Source organism: Hippocampus bargibanti, linkage group LG18, assembly GCF_051943395.1.
Source record: "Hippocampus bargibanti isolate YZ-2025 linkage group LG18, ASM5194339v1, whole genome shotgun sequence".
In the NCBI taxonomy this organism is placed as follows: Eukaryota; Metazoa; Chordata; class Actinopteri; order Syngnathiformes; family Syngnathidae; genus Hippocampus; species Hippocampus bargibanti.
Window position 1 is genome coordinate 14,512,560 of NC_142751.1, and position 19,787 is coordinate 14,532,346.

A 19,787-nucleotide genomic window follows, 5' to 3' on the forward strand; every position below is an offset into this window, starting at 1 on the left:
AAACTTATCATGTGACTGTAAAGTGACCTTGAGAGTTTTGAAAGGCGCTTAAAAATGAAATGTGTTATTATTATTATAAAAAAGTGACAAAGAGTCAATTTTCACCAAGGTATATTTTTTTATTTCATTTAAATTCCGCATGTTGACAATCATAATTACGGTTGAGGCACACATAGGTTGAGCTTGCGTGTTTTCATGAATGGCAAGTCCTCATGTTTTTTTTCCACCGTTGTTCACGTTGGATGCTAGGTCGCGTAGTCCTTGAGTAACTGTCCCGCGATGACCAATCTTTGGATTTCACTGGTGCCCTCGTAGATTTCGGTGATACGGGCGTCGCGGTAGTGGCGTTCGGCGGGCATATCCGTTACGTAGCCCATCCCGCCTAAAACTTGAATGGCCTGATAGGCGACACGTTATATCATAGTTTCAACCTCAATTAGTTCTCTATGAGTCATTTTTTCTGTCAGTCATGCAAGTAGTCCAACTGCCTCACCTGATGGGAGCAGTAGGTGGCGGCCTCAGACGCGGCTAGTTTGGCCATAGCGGCTTCCTGTAGATGAGGGATTTATTCTGAAAAGGTCTCAGGAGAAGGAAGTCGTCGCGGCGGGTTTTTCCTACCTTGGTGAAAGGTCGTTTGGCGTCGCGTAAGAGGGCCGCCTTCCATGTGAGCAAACGAGCGCTTTCGACGGCGAGCGCCATGTCAGCTAGTTTGAACTAAGCCACAAACAAATCAGGTGAAGCCGAATGCCAAACGCCGACGCACTTTCAACTACGTGAAGCCATCGTTAAAAGAATGAACTTGAAAAAAAAAAATACCCTGACAAACAAACAAAACAAGTACAGGTAACATCCGACTTACGACCGAGTTTCGTTCTGACCAAACGGTCGTAAGTCAAAATGGTCGTAAGTCGAAATAGAATTTTAGAATTAAAATGTAAAAAATAAGTTCTGGAGGTCATGGTCGTAAATACGGGTGGTCGTAAGTCGAGCCGGTCGTACGTCGGATGTTACCTGTAAATAAAATAAAAAATATGCATTACACTTTCTCGCCACTAGGGGCGCCCCAAATCTATTAACCTGTATAGCTTGCAGTTTTCCAATGGACGCTCCGAAGGCGTCACGTTTGTGCGCATAATCGGCGGCGCAGTCCAGCGACGCCTGAGCGATCCCCAGCGCCTGAGCCGCGATACCGATGCGTCCGCTATCCAGAGTTTGCTAGCGGGGGATAGGGGTAGGTCAAAGGCAGCGTTAGCTAAGCCACAGTCGCATATTATGACAATCAAAAAAGGTAACCAACCAAGCACCACTAAACAAAACTGTCCCTTTAAAAAAAGCGCTTTATCGGCACCCAAACAAGAAAAAAACAAAAGCCGAACAAATTCGGGAATGGCACTCAATGTCATATTTTCAATTTCCGAATAAATTTGTGAATGGCAGTTAAAGGACAACCGACACCTTTTTTTTGTTACCTAACTGACATCAGAAAAAACATTTTAGAGCATCTAAAATACCCAAAACATGCAGGCTGATATTTTTAGTCAAATGCAAAAGATTTAGTGTCCCAAAACTGCCACAAAATGAGCTCGGAACTCGCCAGATTCAGAAAGTACATTATTTATGTAATTTTCTTTCTAATTTCACCATCAACGCGGTGTTTTCATATGAAAAAAAAGTACCCAAAATGCATTGTGTCTCGCTTTCTCGGTCAGGGGCGTTCCCTCCGTGACGTCACTTAAGGCATCGTCATCAACTCGAAAACAAGACTTCCTGAATATTCTGCGCGAGTATTAAAACTTATTAGCTATCTATCATCTAGCTAGCTAGCTTTCTATCTATTTGAGTTACTTCAAGGTTGAGTGAACGCTGGCGCGTGTGGCTGCCGCTGCTCACCCACAGAAAAAAACGTATCTGACTGTAAAGTGACTTTGAGAGTTTTGAAAGGCGCTTATAAATGAAATGTATTATTATTATTATTATTATTAAAACATAAAATATAGAGAGTTTTAAAATTTATGGACGCAACTTGTCCGGATGTGTCGGTTGTCCTTTAAGCAACAATTGTTTTTATGGACTACGTTCCATTAGCCTGTCTTTGGTCTTTTCCATGACATGCTAGCATTAAGCTAACGGACTCGCCACTAACATTTTAATTCAACGTACACAAGAAATAGTGGTGATCTGGTTACCATGGCAATCTTGAATCCGGCGCCACGGGGTCCCAACATGTTGTCTAACGGGATTCTGCAATCCTCCAGGATGATGTTAGCAGTGGACGACGCCTTGATGCCCAATTTGTCCTCCTTCTTGCCAAGCGACAGGCCCGGGTGAGGCATGGGCACCAGAAAGGCACTGATGCCCTAAAAAAAAAAATGTGACGAAACAGGCTAGCGTTAGCATCGTGTGCGAAACGCCTCCGGAATGTTGCACTCTTGCCTTGTGTTTTAGCTTCTTGTCAGTAGTGGCGAAAATAACGGCGGCCGAGGCATCCCAGCTGTTGGTGATCCACGCTTTGGTACCGTTCAGGACCCAATGATCGCCATCTTGATGCGCCACCGTTGACGCGGCACCTGCGTCGCTGCCGTTGCCTGAAAGAGGAAGTGACATCATCAGGAGGCGGGCTCACGTTTGGAACTGGTTAGCTGGCTTACCTGGCTCGCTAAGGGCGAAGCAGCCCACCCGATGGCCGCTGGTGAAAGGCTTGATCCATTTCTCTTTCTGGACCTCAGAACCAAACTTCAGGATCGGACCCAAGTAGAGAGACTAACGACATTCCGACTCATCAGTCACCACTCATGACAGCTATTCACGTCGTCATGACAACATGTTTGCTAACACTCACGGTGAAAAGGTTTCTTTAGCCGTCATCTGTACAAATTTGAAGGTGTCGGACGTTTCGCTTCTTATCCAAGATGCTTCTTCAGCGATCTAAAGTCTTACTGGTCGTATCGGCCCTGTGTACTGTGTATATATATATCCCTACTCACAGTAGGGATATATATACAGTATATAGGGCCGATACTACCAGTAAGTACTGGTAGTATCGGCCCTATATATATATCCTTACTCACAGTAGGGATATATACAGTATATAGGGCCGATACTAGCAGTAAGTACTGGTAGTGTCGGCCCTATATATATCCCTATATCACAGTAGGGATATATATAGGGCCGATACTAGCAGTAAGTACTGGTAGTATCGGCCCTATATATATCCCTATATCACAGTAGGGATATATATAGGGCCGATACTACCAGTAAGACTTTAGTTCGCTGAAGAAGCATCTTGTATAAGAAGCGAAACATCCGACACCTTGAAAGAAGTACAGATGACGGCTGAAGAAACCTTTTCATCGATGGACCACTCCTGTACGCCTGAGAGCTTACACAGACGACTTCCACTCACGTTATTGACGGAGACGACCACGCCGGTGCTGGCGCAACCACGGCTGATTTCCTCCATGGCCACACTGTACGCTAGGTAGTCCATTCCGGCACCGCCAAGCTCCTCGGGGATCTCCATGGCCATCACGCCCATGGCGCCCAGTTCCAAGATCTCAACGATACACACATTATGAGCTAGAAGATGACCACTACGGAGAGTTCCTGGACCAAACATACCTGCTGAGCCGGGTACGTCTGCTCTTTGTCCAGCCGTCCGGCGATGGGTGTGAGCTCCCGATCGGCAAAGTCGCGACACGTCCGACGGAGCATATCGTGTGTTTCTGGAAGGTCGGCTAGCTGAGACAGGCCGCGATAGCCACGCATGCAGCCGCCAATGGCTACAAGGAAGTCAATAGCAATTAAGGCTAGCTGGATGTCTATCTAATAGCTATCTAATGGCTGGCTGGCTGGCAGGCTAGTTGGCTGGCTATCTATTAGCTGGCTATCTATTAGCTAGCTGGCTAGTTTTTTATTTATTTGAGTTATTCCGGGTTGAGTGAACACTGGATCATGTGGCTGCCGCTGCTCACCCACAGAAAAACTGATGATGATGATGATTATTATTATTATTATTATTATTATTATGGCCATAAGCTAACCAACTAACTTCATGCTAACTAGGTGAAAGGTCAAAAATGATCATTTTAGCCTGCCTCGGTATGACAATTAAAATATATATCACAAATATTCATGCTTTGGTATATGAAAGACAATTGACGTCGACGTCCCTATTGTAAACTAAATTTAAAAGTTGATTTGCTATGTGGCTAAAACGAGACCAAATGTATAAAGATCACTCAACGCTTGAAAGAAGAGACAAAGCCACGAAGGCTTAAGTTGCAGAGATGCTTGGAGTTTTTTTATTATGATGATGATGATTATTATTATTATTAATAGTTTGGCTTCGTTATGATTAAACGTGGCCCGGATGTGCAAAGATCGGAGCTAAATGTGAGCTCGGCTAGCAAGCGTTAACCATCCCACACGTCGCTTCAGCTCATTTTACTCGCGAAATGTTGTTTTTGTTACGATGAGCCATAAAAGAGGAAAACGGCTCACCTTTGGTTGCTCTGGAGAGAATCGCCGCCATTTTTCTTTCTCCGATTTGCTGCGTTCACGGAACGTCAGAATCGGAAAATGCGACTTAAAATAACGCCAATAACTTTCGACAATGACGAGCTGATGAATGCGCTCAATGTGCAACGTGAATATTTTTTAGGTAAGGTTGCTTTGAATGTTCATATCATCATAGTTATCTTTGCAACATTTTGTTTGTCGACGTAAACTTAAACCAGTGTTTTAAGTTTATGAAACATTGTGAACGTAAACGCAGCAAAGGGCTGACACCGGAAGTGACATTTTGTAGAACTGACATTTTATATAAAAGCTTCACCGTAAACAAATATTTTAGAGAACACTCCGTAACGTACATTGTCGAGAAAGCTCATATGTGCCAAGTTTGTGGTTAAAAAAATCCCTAATAAAGGAAATTTGACAACATTCATCCACACAGGGGAGAGACCTTTTGCCTGCTCAGCTCGCTAGCAAATATTTACACGGCGAGACCATTAGGAAAACCATGCAAGGACGCACACTTATGAGAAACTTTATACGTGCACTGCACACACCATAATACACGCCTTAGCCATGTAAGTTGCCATTTATATGTCAGTGACAGTGAAGAGCTTGAAATTAAATAGTTAAAATGTTTGTGTCATTCTTTGAAGAACTGGGAAACCATTTGTCTGCTCAGTTTGCGGAAAATTATTATGAAAGAGGGGAAACATAACAAATCAAAAGAGAACACGCATTGACAATACACCTTTTTTTGCTTGTGGTAACAGCTTCTCCCGCCCAGAAGTGACATTTAAGAAGACATTCGAGCGAGAAACCTTTCGCCTGCCCAGTGTGTGGCCAAAGATTCACTACAATGGGCTAGCTCAACGTTCACGCAGTTTCGTAACTGTCCGCCAGATGGCAGCAGAGCCGCTGACGTCGTTGGATCCTGTTGATGCTGCGCCTCGCAAAACGGAAGCCATGTTCTGATGCCGGGAGGACTCGTGGACGAGAGGCAGGTGAAGATGATTACACAGACGGCGAAGATGATGAACACAAGATGGCGGCGATGTGGATTTGCTCGTGTGGTTTTCAGCCTGCGGGCGTGAATCCGTTGCTGTGACATAACAGGACGACGTCGTCGCAAGCGAGTAAACATTGATGCAGGTTAGTAGTAACATGACGCATTCACGGGTACGCGCACTAACTCGTGTGTTTGGCATGTGGCGTCCGTCCTCAGGCGTAATGGCGTTCATGTGCGGCTTCTCGCGCTCGCGCAACGGCTCGCGTTCGCCTGCTCGCCAGGATTCCTGCGAACGTGTCAGCGTGTCGGAGCTGGAACGAATTTTAAGCAGCGGCAAGACGGCCTGCAACCACGCCGATCAAGTCTGGCCGGGACTCTACATCGGTGACCAGTCAGTATGCACATGCACACACGCGTTCACGAAACCTCGAAAACAATGGCTGCTGTTTGCTTGTTTGGAACCATGATGGATAGAAAGACATTTTTGTATCGTTTATTGGTACAAAAACATTGTTTGACAGCTATGTAGAGTATGGTTTTTTTAATGACAATTTAAAGTGAGCCTTTTTAGACGACTAAATATCTTTGAAAGTTGAAAAAAATGACCATGTATATAGTAAAGTGTTTTTAGCGCAAAAAAAACGACCATGTATATATAGTAAGGCGTTTTTAGCCCAAAAAACGACCATGTATATAGTAAGGCGTTTTTAAGCGAAAAAAATGACCATGTATAGTAAGGTGTTTTTAGCCGAAAAAAAAACGACCATGTATAGTAAGGCATTTTTAGCCCGAAAAAAAACCACCATGTATAGTAAGGCGTTTTTAGCCGAAAAAAAACGACCATGTAGTAAGGCGTTTTTGACCAAAAAAAAACGACCATGTATAGTAAGGCGTTTTTAGCCGAAAAAAACGACCATGTATAGTAAGGCGTTTTTAGCTGAAAAAAACGACCATGTATAGTAAGGCGTTTTTAGCTGAAAAAAACGACCATGTATAGTAAGGCGTTTTTAAGCGAAAAAAACGACCATGTATAGTAAGGCATTTTTAGCCGAAAAAAAACGACCATGTATAGTAAGGCGTTTTTGACCAAAAAAACGACCATGTATAGTAAGGCATTTTTAGCCGAAAAAAAACGACCATGTATAGTAAGGTGTTTTTAGCCGAAAAAAACGACCATGTATAATAAGACTTTTTTAGTGCAAAAAAACGACCATGTATATAGTAAGGCGTTTTTAACGCAAGAAACAACCATGTATAGTAAGGCGTTTTTGACCAAAAAAACGACCATGTCTAGTAAGGCGTTTTTAGCCCAAAAAAACGACCATGTATAGTAAGGCGTTTTTAGCCGAAAAAAAAACGACCATGTATAGTAAGGCGTTTTTGACCAAAAAAACGGCCATGTATAGTAAGGCGTTTTTAAGCGAAAAAAACGACCATGTATAGTAAGGCGTTTTTAGCCGAAAAAAAAACGACCATGTATAGTAAGGCGTTTTTGACCAAAAAAACGGCCATGTACAGTAAGGCGTTTTTAAGCGAAAAAAACGACCATGTATAGTAAGGCATTTTTAGCCGAAAAAAAACGACCATGTACAGTAAGGCGTTTTTGACCAAAAAAACGACCATGTATAGTAAGGCATTTTTAGCCGAAAAAAAACGACCATGTATAGTAAGGCATTTTTAGCTCAAAAAAACGACCATGTATAGTAAGGCATTTTTAGCCGAAAAAAACGACCATGTATATAGTAAGGCGTTTTTAACGCAAGAAATAACCATGTATAGTAAAGTGTTTTTGACCAAAAAAACGACCATGTCTAGTAAGGCGTTTTTAGCCGAAAAAACGACCACTTATAGTAAGGCGTTTTTGACCCAAAAAAAACACCATGTATAGTAAGGCGTTTTTAGCCCAAAAAAACGACCATGTATAGTAAGGCGTTTTTGGCCGAAAAAAAACGACCATGTATAGTAAGGTGTTTTTAGCCCGAAAAAAAACCCACCATGTGTAGTAAGGCGTTTTTAGCCCAAAAAAACGACCATGTATAGTAAGGCATTTTTAGCCGAAAAAAAACGACCATGTATAGTAAGGCGTTTTTGACCAAAAAAACGACCATGTATAGTAAGGCGTTTTTAGCCGAAAAAAACGACCATGTATAGTAAGGCGTTTTTAGCCCAAAAAAACGGCCATGTATAGTAAGGCGTTTTTAAGCGAAAAAAACGACCATGTATAGTAAGGCGTTTTTAGCCGAAAAAAACGACCATGTATAGTAAGGCATTTTTAGCCGAAAAAAACCGACCATGTATAGTAAGGCATTTTTAGCGCAAAAAAACGACCATGTATAGTAAGGCATTTTTAGCCGAAAAAAACGACCATGTATAGTAAGGCGTTTTTAAGCGAAAAAAACGACCATGTATAGTAAGGCATTTTTAGCCGAAAAAAAACGACCATGTATAGTAAGGCGTTTTTGACCAAAAAAACGACCATGTATAGTAAGGTGTTTTTAGCCGAAAAAAACGACCATGTATAGTAAGGCGTTTTTAGCCCAAAAAAACGGCCATGTATAGTAAGGCGTTTTTAAGCGAAAAAAACGACCATGTATAGTAAGGCATTTTTAGCCGAAAAAAAAACGACCATGTATAGTAAGGCATTTTTAGCGCAAAAAAACGACCATGTATAGTAAGGCATTTTTAGCCGAAAAAAACGACCATGTATAGTAAGGCGTTTTTAAGCGAAAAAAACGACCATGTATAGTAAGGCGTTTTTAGCGTAAAAAAACGACCATGTATAGTAAGGCGTTTTTAGCGTAAAAAAACGACCATGTATAGTAAGGCGTTTTTGACCAAAAAAACGACCATGTATAGTAAGGCATTTTTAGCCGAAAAAAACCGACCATGTATAGTAAGGCATTTTTAGCCGAAAAAAACGACCATGTATAGTAAGGCGTTTTTAAGCGAAAAAAACGACCATGTATAGTAAGGCATTTTTAGCCGAAAAAAACCGACCATGTATAGTAAGGCGTTTTTGACCAAAAAAACGACCATGTATAGTAAGGCGTTTTTAGCCGAAAAAAACGACCATGTATAGTAAGGCGTTTTTAAGCGAAAAAAACGACCATGTATAGTAAGGCATTTTTAGCCGAAAAAAACGGCCATGTATAGTAAGGCGTTTTTAGCCGAAAAAAACGACCATGTATAGTAAGGCATTTTTAGCCGAAAAAAACGACCATGTATAGTAAGGCGTTTTTAAGCGAAAAAAACGACCATGTATAGTAAGGCGTTTTTAGCCCAAAAAAACGACCATGTATAGTAAGGCGTTTTTTACCAAAAAAAACGACCATGTATAGTAAGGCGTTTTTAAGCGAAAAAACCGACCATGTATATAGTAAGGCGTTTTTAGCCCAAAAAAACGACCATGTATAGTAAGGCGTTTTTGACCAAAAAAACGGCCATGTATAGTAAGGCGTTTTTGACCAAAAAAATGACCATGTATAGTAAGGCGTTTTTAACGCAAAAAAAACGACCATGTATGGTAAGGCGTTTTTAGCCGAAAAAACGACCACTTATAGTAAGGCGTTTTTGACCCAAAAAACGACCATGTATAGTAAGGCGTTTTTAGCGTAAAAAAACGACCATGTATAGTAAGGCGTTTTTAGCGTAAAAAAACGACCATGTATAGTAAGGCGTTTTTGACCAAAAAAACGACCATGTATAGTAAGGCATTTTTAGCCGAAAAAAACCGACCATGTATAGTAAGGCATTTTTAGCGCAAAAAAACGACCATGTATAGTAAGGCATTTTTAGCCGAAAAAAACGACCATGTATAGTAAGGCGTTTTTAAGCGAAAAAAACGACCATGTATAGTAAGGCGTTTTTAGCGTAAAAAAACGACCATGTATAGTAAGGCGTTTTTAGCGTAAAAAAACGACCATGTATAGTAAGGCGTTTTTGACCAAAAAAACGGCCATGTATAGTAAGGCGTTTTTAAGCGAAAAAACCGACCATGTATATAGTAAGGCGTTTTTAGCACAAAAAAACGACCATGTATAGTAAGGCGTTTTTGACCAAAAAAACGGCCATGTATAGTAAGGCGTTTTTAAGCGAAAAAAACGACCATGTATAGTAAGGCATTTTTAGCGCAAAAAAACGACCATGTATAGTAAGGCATTTTTAGCCGAAAAAAACGACCATGTATAGTAAGGCGTTTTTAAGCCAAAAAAACGACCATGTATAGTAAGGCGTTTTTAGCGTAAAAAACGACCATGTATAGTAAGGCGTTTTTAAGTGAAAAAAAAACACCATGTATAGTAAGACACTTTTGAGTTGGTACTGCTCTCCTTGTTAAAGCAGATGCACTGTGGTCCACTGGTCAAGATGTCAGCGTATCAGCGGTATGGTCAATGTTCGAATCCTGGTCCAGACCTCTTATACCATATATAGTAAGGCGTTTTGAAGCGAAAAAAACGACCATGTATAGTAAGGCGTTTTTGACCAAAAAAACGACCATGTATAGTAAGACACTTTTGGGTTGGTACTCTTCTCATTGTTAAAGCAGATGCACCGTGGTCCACTGGTTAAGATGTCAGCGTATCAGCGGTATGGTCAAGGTTCGAATCCTGGTCCAGACCTCTTATAAAATGACAGTTTTTCACCCACAAAAACGACCATGTATAGTAAGGCGTTTTGAAGCAAAAAAACGACCATGTATAGTAAGGCGTTTTTGGCGCAAAAAAAACCGACCATGTATAGTAAGTCGTTTTTCGTCCAAAAAAACGACCATGTATAGTAAGGCGTTTTTAGCGCAAAAAAAACGACCATGTATAGTAAGGCGTTTTTAACGCAAGAAACAACCATGTATAATAAGGCGTTTTTGACCCAAAAAACGACCATGTATAGTAAGGCGTTTTTAAGCGAAAAAAACGACCATGTATAGTAAGGCGTTTTTAGCCCAAAAAAACGACCATGTATAGTAAGGCGTTTTTGACCAAAAAAACGACCATGTATAGTAAGGCGTTTTTCGTCCAAAAAACGACCATGTATAGTAAGGCGTTTTTAGCGCAAAAAAAACGACCATGTATAGTAAGGCGTTTTTAACGCAAAAAAACAACCATGTATAATAAGGCGTTTTTGACCCAAAAAACGACCATGTATAGTAAGGCGTTTTTAAGCGAAAAAAACGACCATGTATAGTAAGGTGTTTTTAGCACAAAAAAACGACCATGTATAGTAAGGCGTTTTTCGTCCAAAAAACGACCATGTATAGTAAGGCGTTTTTAAGCGAAAAAAACGACCATGTATAGTAAGGCGTTTTTAAGCGAAAAAAACGACCATGTAGAGTAAGGCGTTTTTAGCCCAAAAAAACGACCATGTATAGTAAGGCGTTTTTGACCAAAAAAACGACCATGTATAGTAAGGCGTTTTTAACGCAAAAAAAAACGACCATGTATAGTAAGGCGTTTTTAGCGAAAAAAAAAAAACGACCACGACCATGTATAGTAAGGCGTTTTTGACGTTTATAGCCAAAAAAAACGACCATGTATAGTAAGGCGAAAAAAAAACAACCATTTTTAAGGCGACCAAAAAAAACGACCATGTAAAGTAAGGCGTTTTTAGTGCAAAAAAAACAACCATGTATAGTAAGGCGTTTTTCGGCAAAAAAAAAACGACCATGTATAGTAAGGCGTTTTTAGCGCAAAAAAAAACAACCATGTATAGTAAGGCGTTTTTGACCAAAAAAACGACCATGTATAGTAAGGCGTTTTTAGCCAAAAAAAACGACCATGTATAGTAAGGCATTTTTAGCGCAAAAAAACGACCATGTATAGTAAGGCGTTTTAGCGCAAAAAACGACCATGTATCGTAAGGCGTTTTAGCGCAAAAAACGACCATGTTTAGTAAGGCGTTTTTCGTCCAAAAAAACGACCATGTATAGTAAGGCGTTTTAGCGCAAAAAACGACCATGTATAGTAGGCGTTTTTAGCGCAAAAAAAACGACCATGTATAGTAAGGCGTTTTTAAGCGAAAAAAACCACCATGTATAGTAAGGCGTTTTTAGCGCAAAAAAAACGACCATGTATAGTAAGGCGTTTTTAGCGCAAAAAAAACGACCATGTATAGTAAGGCGTTTTTCGTCCAAAAAAAACGACCATGTATAGTAAGGCGTTTTTAGCGCAAAAAAAACGACCATGTATAGTAAGGCGTTTTTCGCGCAAAAAAAAACAACCACGTATAGTAAGGCGTTTTTGACCAAAAAAACGACCATGTATATAGTAAGGCGTTTTTAAGCGAAAAAAATGACCATGTATAGTAAGGTGTTTTTAGCCGAAAAAAACCACCATGTATAGTAAGGCGTTTTTGCAAAAAAAAACGACCATGTATAGTAAGGCGTTTTTAAGCGAAAAAAACGACCATGTATAGTAAGGCGTTTTTAAGCGAAAAAAACGACCATGTATAGTAAGGCGTTTTTAGCCCAAAAAAACGACCATGTATAGTAAGGCGTTTTTGACCAAAAAAAACGACCATGTATAGTAAGGCGTTTTTAACGCAAAAAAAACGACCATGTATGGTAAGGCGTTTTTAGCCGAAAAAACGACCACTTATAGTAAGGCGTTTTTGACCCAAAAAACGACCATGTATTGTAAGGCGTTTTTAAGCGAAAAAAACGACCATGTATAGTAAGGCATTTTTCGTCCAAAAAAACGACCATGTATAGTAAGCCGTTTTTAGCCAAAAAAATGACCACTTATAGTAAGGCGTTTTTGACCCAAAAAAACGACCATGTATAGTAAGGCGTTTTTAAGCGAAAAAAACGACCATGTATAGGAAGGCGTTTTTAGCGCAAAAAAAACGACCATGTATAGTAAGGCATTTTTCGTCCAAAAAAACGACCATGTATAGTAAGGCGTTTTTAAGCGGAAAAAAAACGACCATGTATAGTAAGGCGTTTTTAAGCGAAAAAAACGACCATGTATAGTAAGGCATTTTTCGTCCAAAAAAACGACCATGTATAGTAAGGCATTTTTAGCGCAAAAAAACGACCATGTATAGTAAGGCGTTTTTAGCCGAAAAAATGACCACTTATAGTAAGGCGTTTTTAGCGCAAAAAAACGACCATGTATAGTAAGGCATTTTTAAGCGAAAAAAACGACCATGTATAGTAAGGCGTTTTAGCGCAAAAAACGACCATGTATAGTAAGGCGTTTTAGCGCAAAAAATGACCATGTATAGTAAGGCGTTTATAGCGCAAAAAAAACGACCATGTATAGTAAGGCGTTTTTAAGCGAAAAAACCACCATGTATAGTAAGGTGTTTTAGCGCAAAAAAAACGACCATGTATAGTAAGGCGTTTTTTGCGAGAAAAAAAAACAACCATGTATAGTAAGGCGTTTTTGACCAAAAAAAAAACGACCATGTATAGTAAGGCGTTTTTAGCCAAAAAAAACGACCATGTATAGTAAGGCATTTTTAGCGCAAAAAAACGACCATGTATAGTAAGGCGTTTTAGCGCAAAAAACGACCATGTTTAGTAAGGCGTTTTTCGTCCAAAAAAACGACCATGTATAGTAAGGCGTTTTAGCGCAAAAAACGACCATGTATAGTAGGCGTTTTTAGCGCAAAAAAAACGACCACGTATAGTAAGGCGTTTTTAAGCGAAAAAAAAACGACCATGTATAGTAAGGCGTTTTTAGCGCAAAAAAAACGACCATGTATAGTAAGGCGTTTTTCGTCCAAAAAAACCACCATGTATAGTAAGGTATTTTTAGCGCAAAAAACTACCATGTATAGTAAGGCGTTTTTAAGCGCAAAAAACAACAACCATGTATAGTAAGGCGTTTTAGCCCAAAAAAAACGACCATGTATAGTAAGGCGTTTTTAGCGCAAAAAAAACGACCATGTATAGTAAGGCGTTTTTAGCGCAAAAAAAACCACCATGTATAGTAAGGCGTTTTTCGTCCCAAAAAACCACCATGTATAGTAGTATTTTTAGCGCAAAAAACTACCATGTCTAGTAAGGCGTTTTTAGCGCAAAAAACAACAACCATGTATAGTAAGGCGTTTTAGCCAAAAAAAACCGACCATGTATAGTAAGGCGTTTTTAGCGCAAAAAAAAACGACCATGTATAGTAAGGCGTTTTTAGCCAAAAAAAACGACCATGTATAGTAAGGCGTTTTTAGCCCAAAAAAAACGACCATGTATAGTAAGGCGTTTTTAGCCAAAAAAAACGACCATGTATAGTAAGGCGTTTTTAGCCAAAAAAAACGACCATGTATAGTAAGGCGTTTTTAGCCAAAAAAAACGACCATATATAGTAAGGCGTTTTTCGTCCAAAAAAACTACCATGTATAGTAAGGCGTTTTTAGCCAAAAAAAACGACCATGTATAGTAAGGCGTTTTTAGCCAAAAAACGACCATGTATAGTAAGGCGTTTTTAGCCAAAAAAAACGACCATGTATAGTAAGGCGTTTTTAGCGCAAAAAAAAACGACCATGTATAGTAAGGCATTTTTAGCCGAAAAAAACCGACCATGTATAGTAAGGCGTTTTTGACCAAAAAAACGACCATGTATAGTAAGGCGTTTTTAGCCGAAAAAAACGACCATGTATAGTAAGGCGTTTTTAGCGCAAAAAAAACGACCATGTATAGTAAGGCATTTTTCGTCCCAAAAAACGACCATGTATAGTAAGGCGTTTTTAGCGCAAAAAAAACGACCATGTATAGTAAGGCGTTTTTAGCGCAAAAAAAACGACCATGTATAGTAAGGCGTTTTTCGTCCCAAAAAACGACCATGTATAGTAAGGCGTTTTTCGTCCAAAAAAACCACCATGTATAGTAGTATTTTTAGCGCAAAAAACTACCATGTCTAGTAAGGCGTTTTTAGCGCAAAAAACAACAACCATGTATAGTAAGGCGTTTTAGCCAAAAAAAAACCGACCATGTATAGTAAGGCGTTTTTAGCGCAAAAAAAACGACCATGTATAGTAAGGCGTTTTTAGCCAAAAAAAACGACCATGTATAGTAAGGCGTTTTTAGCCCAAAAAAAACGACCATGTATAGTAAGGCGTTTTTAGCCAAAAAAACCGACCATGTATAGTAAGGCGTTTTTAGCCAAAAAAAACGACCATGTATAGTAAGGCGTTTTTAGCCAAAAAAAACGACCATGTATAGTAAGGCGTTTTTCGTCCAAAAAAAACCACCATGTATAGTAGTATTTTTAGCGCAAAAAACTACCATGTATAGTAAGGCGTTTTTAGCCAAAAAAAACCACCATGGTTCGTAAAGTGTCTCTGAAGAATGTATCCATTTTACCTTTTACAGAAACATGGCATCGGATCGTCGGGAGCTCGTGCGCGTTGGTATCACTCACATTGTGAACTGCGCGCAGAGTCGATGGCGCGGCGCCGCCGACTGCTACGCTGGCATGAACGTGACGTATCTTGGCATCGAGGCGCACGACTCGCCCACCTTCGACATGAGCAAAAACTTTTATCCTGCCGCTGAATTCATACACAAAGGACTCACTGGAGGAGGTATTGGTCACGCGTGTGTACATATGTGTGTCATGCATGATTCCGTGTTACATCATGGCTGACATTTGCAGGTAAGGTTTTGGTCCACTGTGCAGTGGGCCTGAGCCGGTCGGCTACGCTAGTGCTAGCTTACCTGATGATCCGGCAGAATTTAACCCTGGTGGAGGCCATCAAGACAGTCAAGGACCACCGCGGGGTCACACCCAACAGAGGATTCCTACGCCAGCTTAGCGGATTGGACGGCATCCTGCGTGAGAGTCGCCGCGCGGCCGCCGCGCAAACCGGCTAATGCTAACGGCTAATGTGACCAGCATGCATACACACGACTGAAAATGAAACAGCTAAAAACTGCCCAGATGATGACAGTTGAGCGACAGCGAGGTTAGGGCTAACGGCTAATGTTCACAGTACAAAACAATAACAAGCCTTTGCTATTTTTTTTCAGTAGCTAACCACAATACATAAGCTAATTAGCTTAACGGAGCTATGACCAAACAAAGAGCGGGATTTGTCAAATTTGTCATGAGCGTTTTGAATACTAATGTGTTACTATTTTTGTTCACATGCTATTTTTTTTTTTTTTTTTTTAGAAAACCAATCCACAAACGTGTCATTAAACAAAAACAAGAAACGCTAAATGTTAGCAGATTAGCAAAAGGAGGACAGCAGGTCTGTTAGCTAATAGATAGATCTGGCTATCTATTAGCTAACAGACCAGATAACCAGATAGCTAACAGCTAGCTAGCTAGACAGCTAGCCAGCCAGCTATCTATTAGCCAGCCAGATGGCTAGCTAATAGATAGCTGGCTAGATAGCAAGCCAGCCAGCTATATCTATTAGCTAAATAGCTAGCTTTCTGTCAATTTAAGTTCCGGGTTGAGTGAACGCTGGCGCGTGTGGCTGCCGCTGCTCACCCACAAAGAAAAACTTATCCTGTGACTGTAAAGTGACCTTGAGAGTTATAAATGACATTTATTATTATAATTACTATTTTTGTTCACGTGCTATTTTTTTAGAATCCACAAACATGTCAATAAACAAAAACAAGAAACGCTAAATGTTAGCAGATTAGCAAAAGGAGGACAGCAGATAGATAGCGATCTGGTTAACAGCTAGCTAGCTAGATAGCTAGCCAGCCAGCCGGCTAGCTAATTGATGGCTAATAGATAGCTGGCTAAATAGCAAGCCAGCCAGCTATATCGATTAGCTAAATAGCTAGCTTTAAATGTCAATATAGCATAATCACTACTAGCTGTTGTTAGCCAGCGATTAGCTATCTATTAGCTCTGGCTATCTACCTATTAGCTATCTAGTGAGCTTTCTCAATCTCATTTGATTGTTTTCAACCACGAGAAGACTCGAGTGGTCAAGTTCGACCATAGCGCAGCGCAAGCTAAGCATGTTTCTTGCTAAAACTTGTCATTTTCTCCGGAGAACGTGGCAAAGTTAACGTGGAATGCTCACTTTAAACTTAGAACTATTCCAGTGTTTTGAAGAGAGATTTGGGTGAGGCAAAAATATAATTATCAGGTTTTATTTCAATACATTTCTCAAGTATCTCTGTTGGAGACTAAACTAAAGGAGGATTTAACTACGACATGAAGCACTATAAAAAAAAAAACATTTCAACAATTTTACTCAGTCACATCGAACAATAACAAATGGGTGCAAAAATGTATTTTGGGTGTAATAACGAACTCCGACCAGCAGGGGTCAGTAATTGGAAACATTTGCAAAGGATTCAAGGACGACGCCTGCGGCTAGCGAGCTAACTGGTTAGCTTATTAGCTTTCCTCGTTTAGCTTTTGGAACTTAAAACTGCCGATATTGATGTTCATATTAGCTAGCCACTTTGGGGGGACCAACATACGTTCTTTTTTGTACACATGAGTAAACGTAAATATTTGTAATGTGAACATTTGGTGCTTATATCACAGTTTTGTCATGTTTAAACTTTAAAGTAAAACGTGTTCCTATTTATATGTTAAACGTGTGGTGTGGTTCTGTACCGTGACTTTCATTTCTATGAATTTATGGTGAATATACAATATTTCTTTTTTTAAAATTATAAACTGCCTGCTCTTAATAAATATTTAATGTTGGTCACTAAGCATTTTTGTTGACTCTCTTTATACATGATGGCTAGTAGGTCGTGTTTGTTTGACAAATAAATATTTTAAATATAATTGTATTTTCATATCTATATATGTCGTATTAATGTCTACACACTTTTTTTTGGGGGGGGGGGGATAAAATAAAATTAAGGTGTCTTGACATGTATAGCAGTGTTTTTATCATATTTTTTTAAAAAAGGTACAATTTTGGGGCTTATGAAACTTATTTGGCAAGTCGTCTCTTTGGGAGATTTCTATTTATGTATTTATTTATTCACTTATTTATTTATTGTTTTATTTATTTTTCAAAGGATTAACTGAAAAAAGCTTGCGAAGAACGATGACGTGACGCAAAAGGGTAGTAGTTTGAAGGGTCTAATTACAGTGATACCTTGGCTCACAAACTTAATTGGTTCCCAGAAAGAAATGTGTCAAGCAAAAAGTGTGTATCCCAAAAATTAATTCCCCATAGGAAAGCATTAAAATGAGAATAATCCGTTCCCAGGTCGCCATAAATCATAATTTTCTAATTTTCTAATCGTTAAAACTACACAAAATATACGTTATTTTATGTATAATAAATGTGCTATTGTATTATAATATGTTCTGTTTAACTTGGTTGATAGCTTTTTGCATCGAGTGTACAGATGGCTTGTGCGGGTTATTTGTGGAGCCTGATTGATGGGATATTTTAACCTTGCAGTCTACACTCTGCCTTTGAACTGTCAAAGTTGAAACTGTCACTGTTATCTGCCTGTCTCTTTAATGTTTAAAGCACCTCCCCTCACTGCTGCGTTCTTGACCAATCACGTGGCTTGAACCGAAAACTGGGGTGGGGAATACAGGACAAAAACAGTCGGCTGCCATTTTGTTGTTAGGAGAGCGCGCTGGTTCGCGAACAACACATCACTCATTGAGGCAGCTCTGTGTGTATCCCGAAAAAAGTTTGTATGCCAAGGTAGAATTGTCATAAATTTAACGTTCGTAAACCGAGGTATCACTGTATTTACGTATTTATCGATTTATTTATCTATTTAAGAAGACGTGACATAAAAGTGCTACCGTGATTTTGTGGAAACGCAATAGCGAGCAGGTGTTGGGGGTTCTGGAGCTACTCGAGTTGGCCGCTATTCATGATAACCACCTTGGCTTTGGGGGTTCCGTTTTTGGTGCCTTGCTTTTCCATCGCCTTGAGTACATCAGTGCCATCCAGCAGTTTCCCAAACACCACATGCTTACCGTCCAACCTGCACGCAAACGGACACCAAAACATCGGAGTGTTCATTTAGGAGTAAACTATGTTTTTAATCAGGAATTTAAGATTTATTTTTCTTTTGAAAAAAATAGTTTGTGTGCATATTTACACTATGTGGGTGTCGGATACTCACCAGTCGGTTTTATCTGTGCAAAGGAAGAACTGCGAGCCATTGGTATTGGCTCCGGCGTTGGCCATGGAAAGCGTCCCAAAACCGGCGTGCTTCAGCTTAAAGTTCTCATCAGCGAAGGACTCACCATAGATGGACTTCCCTCCCGTCCCGTTGTGGTTGGTAAAGTCACCGCCCTGCAACGCCACGAAACATTAGCGTTAGCCACATCCTGATGAAAACAGATGGACAGAAAAAAAATGCAGCCAAAACTTTTTCATACCTGGCACATGAACTTGGGAATGATGCGATGAAAAGTGGATCCCTTGTACCCAAAACCTTTCTCGCCGGTGCAAAGGGCCCGGAAATTCTCTGCCAATATAAAATAATCCATTAACAAGGTGGCCATTTTGTGTGTTTATTGTTTTCCGACTGCATTACCATGGAATCTTGCTCCATGAAATTGGATGCATTTACTGTCATTTTAACACACTAAACTGCTACCAGTACGATGGATGATCAATAAATGTAATCTACAGCAACAAAATTACAGAATGATGACGGTTCAAAGATATATAAATATTGCTTTCGACGGCCCCGTTAATTTTTTTCACGCTTTCTTATTGCTTAGTTGATTGACAGCCGGTCATGGAGAGGCATACGTTCACCTACCAGCAGTTTTTGGAACTACGTCCGCAAAAAGCTGCAACAAAAAAAAAACAACACATTCATAATTTAAAAGTGGCTATTATTGTCATTCTCATTGTTATAACGACCAAAACGTGTTATTTGTTGGTTTTTTACGACGCTAGTTGGCTTCACTGGGAGCATATGACGTCACCTATTCACACTGATAACAACGAACAAATCTTCGAGATGTTTCTATATTTATTCCAAATGCTATTTTATCTCTTTTTTTTGTATCCATTTGACTTTCCGCCTGTGCACGACGCAAGGTGACGCTTAACACGAGCGACTTTCGACAAATAATCGATAAAATACGTTGGGAAAATAATTTGAATTAATTTACCTCCATTGTGATCCTCCCAGCCTGGACGTCAGCAATGGTGATATCGAAGAAAACCACGGGGTTTGACATCTTTTAATTGTAAATAAAATGATTGTATATTTATAAAATTTGAATTACAACAGGCGTCTGACGACAGAATCAGTGCGGGAGTAGTTTTATGCTAACCTAATCAACATCATTATCAGAAGCCAACACAGCCGGGTCCTTTGAGAGAACTAACCAATAGCGACGAAAGGTGG

General features: G+C 39.8%; 3 protein-coding genes across 3 annotated transcripts; 1 reads left to right on the plus strand and 2 right to left on the minus strand.

Moving 5' to 3' along the window:
* Positions 1–84: 84 nt before the first annotated feature.
* On the minus strand, positions 85–4,604 carry acads (acyl-CoA dehydrogenase short chain). The gene is made up of 10 exons (XM_089021124.1): positions 4,501–4,604; positions 3,619–3,779; positions 3,404–3,553; positions 2,649–2,760; positions 2,434–2,585; positions 2,187–2,357; positions 1,078–1,215; positions 619–714; positions 494–550; positions 85–398 (listed from the first exon to the last, which is right to left on the minus strand). Exons 1-10 carry the CDS (start codon positions 4,529–4,531, stop codon positions 246–248), a joined length of 1,221 nt encoding a protein of 406 aa, XP_088877250.1. The 5' UTR covers positions 4,532–4,604; the 3' UTR covers positions 85–245.
* An 811-nt stretch (positions 4,605–5,415) lies between these two features.
* dusp26 (dual specificity phosphatase 26) lies at positions 5,416–17,264 on the plus strand. Its single transcript, XM_089021140.1, has 4 exons — positions 5,416–5,664; positions 5,738–5,912; positions 14,829–15,040; positions 15,112–17,264. The coding sequence occupies exons 2-4, from the start codon at positions 5,743–5,745 to the stop codon at positions 15,327–15,329; spliced, it is 600 nt and encodes a 199-aa protein (XP_088877266.1). The 5' UTR covers positions 5,416–5,664; positions 5,738–5,742; the 3' UTR covers positions 15,330–17,264.
* ppiab (peptidylprolyl isomerase Ab (cyclophilin A)) lies at positions 16,559–19,752 on the minus strand. Its single transcript, XM_089021144.1, has 5 exons — positions 19,549–19,752; positions 19,191–19,221; positions 18,802–18,890; positions 18,543–18,715; positions 16,559–18,401 (listed from the first exon to the last, which is right to left on the minus strand). The coding sequence occupies exons 1-5, from the start codon at positions 19,615–19,617 to the stop codon at positions 18,266–18,268; spliced, it is 498 nt and encodes a 165-aa protein (XP_088877270.1). The 5' UTR covers positions 19,618–19,752; the 3' UTR covers positions 16,559–18,265.
* Positions 19,753–19,787: the final 35 nt, after the last annotated feature.